This window comes from Carlito syrichta, unplaced genomic scaffold, assembly GCF_000164805.1.
Source record: "Carlito syrichta isolate Samal-C Ts95f unplaced genomic scaffold, Tarsius_syrichta-2.0.1 Scaffold153894, whole genome shotgun sequence".
Lineage (NCBI taxonomy): Eukaryota > Metazoa > Chordata > Mammalia > Primates > Tarsiidae > Carlito > Carlito syrichta.
The window spans coordinates 268,505-278,119 of record NW_007097990.1 but is presented as its reverse complement, the minus strand read 5'-3'; the positions used below and the strand labels follow the sequence as shown (position 1 = coordinate 278,119).

Here is a 9,615-nt window from a genome sequence, read left to right as displayed (position 1 = left end):
GTCGAGGCAGCATGGCCGGGAGTGGCCACTGCACTCCAGTCTGGGCGACAGAGTGAGACTCCAACTCAAAAAAAAAAATTAAAAAAACAGGGTAAAACTGCAGCCATGGTGAGGGCAAGGAGTGGCAGGGACAGTGCTATGGGAACACATGACAAGCAGAGTTGACAGTGGAGGTGCTGATTGGGGGAGGATGAGGTGCAGTTTGCTCAGACTTGTAGTCTCTGTTCTATGTAGTGAAATGCTCATCACAGTGCTGTTTGGGTGGGACACTTGTGATGGAAGTAAGGCCTGGCCTGCAGATCGGACCAGTCAGGACGGAGGCTGGACCCCTGGAGTCAAGGCTGGACCAGTCAGGATGGAGGCTGGACCCCTGGGGACAAGACTGGAGCAGTCAGGCCTGGGACTGGAATAGTGGGGCCGAGGCTGGATTACTGTAGTCAAGACTGGAACCATGGGATCAAGGTGGACTCACAGGGACCAAGACAGGACCAGTCAGGACTGAGGCTAGACCCATAGGGCCGAGGCTGGGATGGCAGGGCTGGCTCTTGGCTAGGTGGGGTGGGTGGGTGGCAGGAGGACCCAAGCCACTGAGCGGAGACGGGGGAATGGCCCTGCTGGCCCTCTGACTGCTGGTGGTGTGGGCGGGTCTCTAGCTGAGTCCTGAGAGTGCAGAGGAGTACATCGAATACCTCAAGTCAAGTGACCGACTGGATGAGGCCGCACAGCGTCTGGCCACTGTAGTGAATGACGAGCGCTTTGTGTCCAAGGCCGGCAAGTCCAACTACCAGGTGGGCCGGAGGGGAGATGGAAGTGGGAGGCATGTCCCCCCCACCCCCAGGCCGAGACTGAGACTCCTCCCTGCCCACCCATGCCCTGTAGCTGTGGCACGAGCTATGTGACCTCATCTCTCAGAACCCGGACAAGGTGCAGTCCCTCAACGTGGACGCCATCATCCGTGGGGGCCTCACCCGCTTCACTGACCAGCTAGGCAAGCTCTGGTGCTCCCTGGCCGACTACTATATCCGCAGCGGCCATTTTGAGAAGGTACGGGACAGGTTCTCCCTCTGACACTCTGGGGACACATGTGGACATGTGCGTGAGCAGAAAATACTTTATGCTTGTGACAGCCGTGCGTGTCTACACACACGATTATCTGGAAGGAGAGGGGAGGTATGACAGCCCTGCTCAAAAGCACACCAACCTTGGGGTCAGCCAGACCTGGATGTAGGACCTGGCTCTGCCACCCCTGGCTGCGTGGCCTTGGCCTCACTAAGCCTGGGTGTTCTCATTTGCAAAATGGGAGTGACAGTCGCTCCCTGGCCTGTGAGGAATCAGCTCAGTGACACGGGCAGAGCAGCAACCAGGTGCCTGACGAGAGGACCAGACCCTCAAGGGTTAGCGTGACTCATCGTCAGCTCGTTCTTGTCATCAGGCAGTGGAGTGGCAAGCTCAGAGGAAGGGGGAGTGGGCGGGGCTCAGAGGGTCCCCGAAGGCTGACTGGGGCAACCGCAATCTCAGTGGAGGTGAGAGCAGAGGGGACTAGAGCAAGGTGGTGGGGAAGTGTAGGGTGTAGGAGCCAGGGTCAGTGGGGAGTGGCAGGTAGGTCGAAGCAAGGCAGGCCGAGGAGGGGCTGACCATGCTGCCCAGCTGGGGGTGCCGCCGGGTTGTGAGCAGGTGTGCATTTTACAACACCCTTTCTAGCCAAGGCTGGCAGAGACAGCAGGGCAAGACCAGAGCCGGATAAAGAGGGGGTCTGAGCTGGGGAGGGTGAGCAGGTGAGGAGCAGAGGGTGAATGTGAGCTGAAGAAGGAGGCTGGGCAGGCAGAGGCTGCTGTGGAGCAAAGACTGAGCCCTCTGGAGACAAGCTGAGGGTCCCTACAGTGTGAACCTGTCTGGGCTGTTGGCTACCTGTTACATGCCAGGTGCTTCCCACACGTTGGTCAGTTGAGCCTCAAGGTGTCTCTGCATAAGGGGCTGACCTCAGTTTACTGAGGAGGCCCTGAAGCTCCCAAGATCACTCCAGCAGGGCAGGGCGGGAAGGCTCCATCTCAAGGTTTGGCACCCTTGGCACTGGGCGGGCCCAGACGGCCTCATGGAGTTCTGGTTGGGACTGGCGTTGAGGGCACCGCTGCCTGTTCTGTGCATCGCTTTCCTCTCACCCTGCCCCCATCCCTGCAGGCTCGGGACGTGTATGAGGAGGCCATCCGGACAGTGATGACCGTGCGGGACTTCACCCAGGTATTCGACAGCTACGCCCAGTTTGAGGAGAGCATGATCGCCGCTAAGATGGAGACCGCCTCGGAGCTGGGGCGCGAGGAGGATGGTGAGTGGCCCGGGGCAAGGCTTGTGAGGAGAGTGGGCTGGGTGGATGGTGAGTGGGGTCCAGGGCGCATCTCCGATGAAGCCAGCTCCGGGAGGCTCAGCCAGGGGCAGTAGGGAGGGAGGCTGGGTAGCCGGTGAGGGTTGGGGTTCCTGGAGGAGCCAGGGTTAGGAACACGGCTTAGGCTTGGGCCAGAGACTGACGGGGCAGGAGGGCTGGAATAACAGTGGGGATTGGAGGAGTTTCCAGAAGGCCTAGGTCTGGGTGGACAGCGGAGCTGAGTCTCCAAGGTGTGGTGCACTCGGCTGGGGCTGGAACAGAAGGACTGAGAGCAGAGGTGGCTGAAAGCTCAAGCCTGCCCCGGGGTTCCTGGCCCTCACGCATACGTTCGTGGCTCCCAGATGACGTCGACCTGGAGCTGCGCCTGGCCCGCTTTGAGCAGCTCATCAGCCGGCGACCCTTGCTCCTCAACAGCGTCTTGCTGCGCCAAAACCCGCACCATGTGCATGAGTGGCACAAGCGCGTGGCCCTGCACCAGGGTCGCCCTCGGGAGGTATGTAAGGGCTCCCTGGCCCCGCCCCTGGGAGCAGTAGTCTCTCCTAGCCCGCCCCTTCAGAGCCACAGTTCCTGCCTAGCCCCGCCCCTTGTAACCAAGGCTCCCTCCCAGCCCCACCCCTTGGAACTGCAGTTCCCTTCTAGTCCCGCCCCTTGAGCCAAGATTCCCTCCTAGCCTTGCCGCTTGGAGCATAGTCCCACCCTGGCCCTGTCCCTCCGAGCTACAGTCCCACCCCCAGAGCAGCTGTCCTGTCCTGAGACCCTGCCGCCCTGTCAGCCACAGCCCTTCACCTGAGTCTCACCTGGACTTTCCTGTCCCCAGATCATCAACACCTACACGGAGGCAGTGCAGACGGTGGACCCCTTCAAAGCAACGGGCAAGCCCCACACACTGTGGGTTGCGTTTGCCAAGTTTTATGAGGACAACGGACAGCTGGACGATGTGAGCCCCTGCTGCAAGTGCCTTTGTGTGTGTGCACGTGTGTGTGTGAGTGCAGTTCCCTTCCTCACCATTGCTGGTAGGGGCTGGCTGGGCGGCAGGGTCTCAGCCTGGCCTCTGCCTGCCCCCTGCAGGCCCGTGTCATCCTGGAGAAAGCCACCAAGGTAAACTTCAAGCAGGTGGACGACCTGGCCAGCGTGTGGTGTCAGTGTGGGGAGCTGGAGCTCCGGCATGAAAATTACGATGAGGCCTTGCGGCTGCTGCGGGTGAGGACAGGCCTGGGCTGTGGGGCGGAGGCTGCGCTGTGTGGTCAAGGCCCGGGACAGCCACTGAGCTCCCTCCTCCACTGTCCGCCTTGCAGAAGGCCACGGCACTGCCTGCTCGCCGGGCCGAGTACTTTGATGGCTCCGAGCCCGTGCAGAACCGTGTGTACAAGTCACTGAAGGTGTGGTCAATGCTTGCCGACCTGGAAGAGAGCCTGGGCACCTTCCAGGTGAGCCGCTGCAGCCGGGAGGGACAGGGCCCAACCCCGGTCCCAGGACCCCCTCTGATGCGCCCTGTCCCCACAGTCCACCAAGGCTGTGTATGACCGCATCCTGGACCTGCGCATTGCCACGCCCCAGATCGTCATCAACTACGCCATGTTCCTGGAGGAGCACAAGTACTTCGAGGAGAGCTTCAAGGTGAGGCTGGGGCAGATGTGGAGGCCCCCAAAGGTGGCATCCCCTCCCCAGGGCCTTGGGCACCGTACGAGTCTGCTAGGGTGGCAACCACATACTACAGACTGGGTTGCCTGAACAACAGAGATTTCTCGTCATGTAGTCCTGGAGGCTGGACATCCTAGATTGTGGTGTCTGCAGGGTCGGTTACTTCCAAGGCCTCTCTCCTGGGTTTGTAGACAACTCACGTAGTTTTCTGTTTTTACCTACCAGTGTCCAAAGTTCCTCTTCTTTTTTATTTAAAAATTTGGCTTATTAATTTTTTTTAAGAGATGGGGTCTCGCTATGTTGCCCAGGCTGGTCTCAAACTCCTGGCCTCAAGCAATCCTCCACCTCAATCTCCCAAAGCATTGGAATTATAGGCATGAGTCTCTGAACCCTTAAATTTCTTCTTAAAAGGACACCAGTCACAATAGATCAGGCCCACTCTGACGACTTCATTTTAACTTAATGGTTTCATCTTCAAATGCGTCTGTGTTCTGAGCCACTGGGGGTTAGGACTTCAGTGTATGAATGTGAGGGGACACAGTTCAGCTCACGACAGACTCTGAGTCCTGCCTTTGTGCTCATGGATGAAGCAGAGAGCAGGTACTGGTGTCTGCTCACAGGTGATGGACTGTGGGTCCGTGGAGTGTCTTATGTGTCTATGTGGTGAGGCCTTGTCCTGCTGCTGGCCTGCTAGTATTTGTCTTTGTGCGGAGGCCAGACACAGATACATGGATGGGGAGGTTCGACGCAAAACACATACATGTGTGCTGCCCCCTGCCCCTCTGCTGGGGAGTGTGACCTTCTCTCCAGGGCTGGGAGCCAGCGGCTGCACACCTGAGGGGCCACCCCCACCTTTATCCATAATGTCACCTACTAGGTGCTTAGTAAGTCCTACTTACTTACCCCCGGCCTTAAGTCCTTGCAGTCTGGAGGGAGATAACAGCATACGGACCCTCACAAGTGCCACATGGGGCAGGGGAGGCACAGCAGGGATGGGGGGGAAAGAAAGGGGCCTAACAAGCTCCTGACAGACCTCCCGGGTGCCCAGTGATCTCCAGCTCAGACTCTCACATGCAACTTGCCCCCTCGGGACAGGCGTACGAGCGTGGCATCTCGCTGTTCAAATGGCCCAATGTGTCCGACATCTGGAGCACCTACCTGACCAAATTCATCGCCCGCTATGGGGGCCGCAAGCTGGAGCGGGCACGGGACCTCTTTGAGCAGGCGCTGGACGGCTGCCCACCCAAATATGCCAAGAGTGAGATGGGTGGAGGGCTCAGGGGCAGGGTGCAGGGGGCCTCTGACTGGCCCCTGACTGAGCACCCTCCCTGTCCCGCCACAGCCCTGTACCTGCTCTATGCGAAGCTGGAGGAGGAGTGGGGTCTGGCCCGGCACGCCATGGCCGTGTACGAGCGGGCCACCAGGGCCGTGGAGCCCGCCCAGCAGTACGACATGTTCAACATCTACATCAAGCGGGCGGCTGAGATCTACGGGGTCACCCACACCCGCGGCATCTATCAGAAGGCCATTGAGGTGTGAGGGGGGTGGTGGTGGCAGGTGGGAAGGGCCTGGCCGGCTATGGTGCCCTGAGCTCTGGAGCTGCCCTGGCCTCATGGCCTGGCCTCTGACCCCCGCACCCAGGTGCTGTCGGACGAGCACGCCCGCGAGATGTGCTTGCGGTTCGCGGACATGGAGTGCAAGCTGGGCGAGATCGACCGTGCCCGTGCCATCTACAGTTTCTGCTCCCAGATCTGTGACCCCCGGGTAAGGCTGGGTGCCGGAGGAACGTGTTGGGGAGGCGGTGGCCGAGCGGGTCTGTCATGTGTACATGTCCCCTCCCACCCCTGCACAGACGACAGGTGCCTTCTGGCAGACGTGGAAGGACTTCGAGGTCCGGCACGGCAACGAGGACACCATCAAGGAGATGCTGAGGATCCGCCGCAGCGTGCAGGCCACTTACAACACGCAGGTCAACTTCATGGCCTCGCAGATGCTCAAGGTGTCAGGCAGCGCCACGGGCACCGGTGAGCGGTGCGGCCACCCCTTGCCTCAGTGGGCCTGGCCTCGGGTCTGGGGCGTCTCAGCTCTGCCTGACCTCAGCCTCCTGGTTCTGGGAGTCTCAGGGACCAAGGTGGTGGGGCGGCTGATGTGGCTGGGAGGGCCCCCAGTGCTGACCCCGGGCCCTCCCCGCAGTGTCCGACCTGGCCCCCGGGCAGAGCGGCATGGATGACATGAAGTTGCTGGAGCAGCGGGCGGAGCAGTTGGCGGCCGAGGCCGAGCGGGACCAGCCCCTGCGCGCACAGAGCAAGATCCTGTTCGTGAGGTGAGGGCCGGATCTGGAAAGAGGACGGCCCTGCAGGCCATCGGGGGTGGGTTGAGGGGAGCAGCTGCTGAGGCCTTGTGATCCACGCCCCCAGGAGCGACGCCTCCCGAGAGGAGCTGGCGGAGCTGGCACAGCAGGTCAACCCCGAGGAGATCCAGCTTGGCGAGGATGAGGATGAGGACGAGATGGACCTGGAGCCCAATGGTGAGGGGCCTGCCCGTGAGGCCTGGGGCGGGGACAAACAGCGGGGGGTGGGCCCTCTCCAGGAGAGTGGCCAGCTTTCCCCACCTTCCCCACAGAGGTCAGGCTGGAGCAGCAGAGCGTGCCAGCCGCCGTGTTCGGGAGCCTCAAGGAAGACTGACCCACCCCTCCCACGCCCCTCCCCTTCCCCCAATACAGCCTCGTTTGTACGTCATGGTCTGCGTCTCCTTCCTGCCGCCCAGGTGCCCCAGGGACTGCCAGCTCAGGAGTGCCCTGGCCCTGGGCCCGGATTGGCTGCTGCGGGAGGTGGGGCGGCCGGGCCCCAGGCCAAACACCCGCCCAGCCTCACCTCGCTGAGCCAGTTCCGGACACCAAGTGGCCAGTCGCCTGGGGCCTTGGAGTGGGTCCTGTCTGGAAGCCTCCTTGAGCCCCGAGCCAGGGGATCCGGCCAACCGCCTCTGAATCATTCCGTGTCCCCAGGCAGCAGCCTCTTTCCAGGGCCAGGGTGCCTCTGGAGAGCCTTGGAGTCAGGTGGGCCCCGGTCCAGCTCAGTGAACTTAAGAAGTTGGTGCTTCTGTCCCTGGCAAGGGGCCAGGAATCAGACCTCATCCACAGGCCGTGACCAGGGTGTGGTCCTTAGGCCTAAGCTCTGGGAAGCCATTAGCGGGCTCTAAGCTATTAAAGGGTTTTAAGCATCAAGGACTATAATCAGATTTGTGCTTTGAGCAGGTCACACAGGCTGCTGTGTGGGCAAGAGGCAGCTGGGGACATGGGGAGGCCCAGGCTGTTGGCATGGACTTGGGGGAGGTCACAGGGTGGGAGAGAGGCCAGGGAGCCAGGGGCTGAACTGTGCAGGACCTGGCCTGGCTCAAGCTTGCGGTGTAGGCCCTGCATTGAGACACCAGTGGCAATGCCAGGGAGGCAACTGGAGCCTCAGAAGCAGAGCTCAGAGGAAGGAGACACAGAATCCCCCCAGCCCAGAGACCATAGCCAGGCCTCAAAACGGGCAGGCTGGCTGGGGAAGACAAGATCAAGTTAGAAGTTGGCCCTAAACCAACCGCCAGGAAGGGCTGGTAACAACAGCCACACAGGAGGAAAGCCAAGTGAGTGGGGGTGGTGGAGGCCCAGGGAGGGCCAGCTGGAAGCCTTGTGCCCAAGAGGTCAGTTAGAGGCACTAAGAAACACCCCTGATGGTGGGGAAGTAGGGGGAGTGTTGGCCAAAAGGCTATCATAGACAGCAGAAACTGTGTCGGGGCCATTGAAGAGGCAGAAGAGACACTGGAGTGACTAGAAACAGCCAGCAAGTGCGGGACCCCAGCCAGCCTCAGGAAGGGGACAAGGCTCAATTTCTCTTTAAATTATTTTATTCAAGAAGGTGGGGAGAACAGACAAGGGGACTGAGCTGAGCCCTGAGTCCCTGAACCTCCCAGCTCAGCCCCCACAGCAGGACGGGACTCAAAGTCGGGGTGGGGACTCCAGCCCCACCCAGACATGGTTGGAGACAAACAGGACCCAGGAATACCGACTGTCCTTTGGGGGGATGGCGGCCCATGGACCGCCCAGGGCAGGGCTATTTGGGGGTGCCACCACCCTTTTTGGGCGTGGTGGGCTTCTTGCTCTGCCAGAGATGGCCCTGGATGGTGAAGGCATCGACACTCATGGACATGGTCTTGGCGGGGATCTGGGTGAAGCGCTTGCGGTCCGAATTGTACTTGTAGATGCCTTCCACCATGGCAGGCGTGACAGTGCGGGGGCCATAGCCTGCCAGCCGCGATAGCTCCTCTGTCTCCCCCGACAGCGTGTAGAGTGCCCGGAACTGGCAGCTCGAGTCACGGAAGAGGATCAGGAAATGGTTGGCCTTGCTCTTCTCAATTTCCTGGGGGATGGCGGAAGCAGTCAGCAGGCCAGGCCATGCCACTGATTACCCCCCCAGCCTTCCCCCGCTTCCCAGTGGTGGGCCCACCTCGAGAATGCGGTTCTTCTGCGGTTCGTTCACCTTGCCTGCCAGGCAGCAGTGTGACAGGGCATTGTGGATGATGAACTTGTTGGATTTGGCGCTGGGCTCCTTATACAGCCGCGGGCCTGGGGGGTGGGGCAGTCAGCAGGGACGGCCAGGGGACAGGAGGTACCTGCTGCCTGTCACATCGCCCAGAATCCCAACTCACCTGTGTACTCAGGCACCGATGCTGGGGAGGAGGCATTGCTGCCATTCTCCCAGTCTCGTTCACGGCTTCCGGGCAAGCGGCTTGGGGACATGAGACCTGACGGAGATGGAGCCCTGCAGTGGGGGAGACGGGATGGAGGTGGGGTTGGGTGGGTGAAGCCTCTCAATCTGCAGAGGGACCAGGGGAAAGGCAGACCTGGCACACACTGCAGAGGAGACAGTACATGTACACTGCATGCCCTCACATGACCACGCGTTGCCTGTCCTGTACCATCTTGTCCCCTTGGGCCCCTGACAGGCGGGTACATAGAGGCACATCCTCGGGCCCTGTCTGCTAGGTACAGACTACCCCACTCACACACGTATTCTTCCACCTCTTGAGCACATCTGCACACACTTGAGCCGTGTCACACCCAAGGCTCACACAGACACACACTCACACCACCCACCCGGCTAAACTCACCGAGACGGCCTCTTCACACCGAGGTTATTGGGGGCCTCGTTGGCCACAGTGGACAAAGACAGGGTGGACTGGGAGTAGACCTTGCTCAGCCGAGAGCCTGGGGATAGAGTGTGGGTCAGTCCCCACCCAAAGTCACCCAGTCTCCACAGATGCCTGGCTCAGTGGGGTCAGCCCTGCCTAGGACCCCTCACCCCTCTGCAGCCCCACTCGAGTCTAACCTCCCACACACCTATAGGGCAGGGGCTCCACCCAGCAGGCCATGGGGAACAGCACTGAGTCGGCCCCCATCGGAAACACCTCACCCCCAAACCCCACCACAACCCCCACGTCCCTGTGGGACTCTACCCAGCACAGGGTCAAGTCCCATCTGAGGCCCGTTGCCCTGCACCCCTGCATACATCCCCCTCCCCACACCCCCACGGGGGCCTCACCCAGCAAGCCCC

The 9,615-nt window shown here is 60.9% G+C and overlaps 2 protein-coding genes across 2 annotated transcripts in view; one reads left to right on the top strand and one right to left on the bottom strand.

Annotated features, from left to right (window-relative positions):
- XAB2 (XPA binding protein 2) overlaps nt 1–6,759 on the top strand; it is a 10,063-nt gene extending 3,304 nt beyond the window's left edge. Inside the window, exons 5-19 of the mRNA XM_008050872.2 lie at nt 654–788; nt 880–1,044; nt 2,179–2,323; nt 2,722–2,873; nt 3,198–3,317; nt 3,449–3,580; nt 3,676–3,807; nt 3,884–3,997; nt 5,117–5,279; nt 5,364–5,554; nt 5,663–5,785; nt 5,874–6,045; nt 6,215–6,344; nt 6,439–6,548; nt 6,644–6,759. Of these exons, the coding sequence (XP_008049063.2) occupies nt 654–788; nt 880–1,044; nt 2,179–2,323; nt 2,722–2,873; nt 3,198–3,317; nt 3,449–3,580; nt 3,676–3,807; nt 3,884–3,997; nt 5,117–5,279; nt 5,364–5,554; nt 5,663–5,785; nt 5,874–6,045; nt 6,215–6,344; nt 6,439–6,548; nt 6,644–6,705 (2,046 nt within the window). The 3' untranslated portion in view covers nt 6,706–6,759. The remainder of the gene's footprint in view (nt 1–653; nt 789–879; nt 1,045–2,178; nt 2,324–2,721; nt 2,874–3,197; nt 3,318–3,448; nt 3,581–3,675; nt 3,808–3,883; nt 3,998–5,116; nt 5,280–5,363; nt 5,555–5,662; nt 5,786–5,873; nt 6,046–6,214; nt 6,345–6,438; nt 6,549–6,643) is intronic.
- A 1,128-nt stretch (nt 6,760–7,887) lies between these two features.
- Nucleotides 7,888–9,615, bottom strand: part of CAMSAP3 (calmodulin regulated spectrin associated protein family member 3) — an 11,977-nt gene continuing 10,249 nt past the window's right edge. Inside the window, exons 16-19 of the mRNA XM_021709003.1 lie at nt 9,173–9,325; nt 8,711–8,823; nt 8,509–8,627; nt 7,888–8,421 (exon numbers count right to left, since the gene is read on the bottom strand). Coding sequence (XP_021564678.1) covers nt 8,116–8,421; nt 8,509–8,627; nt 8,711–8,823; nt 9,173–9,325 — 691 coding nt within the window. The 3' untranslated portion in view covers nt 7,888–8,115. The remainder of the gene's footprint in view (nt 8,422–8,508; nt 8,628–8,710; nt 8,824–9,172; nt 9,326–9,615) is intronic.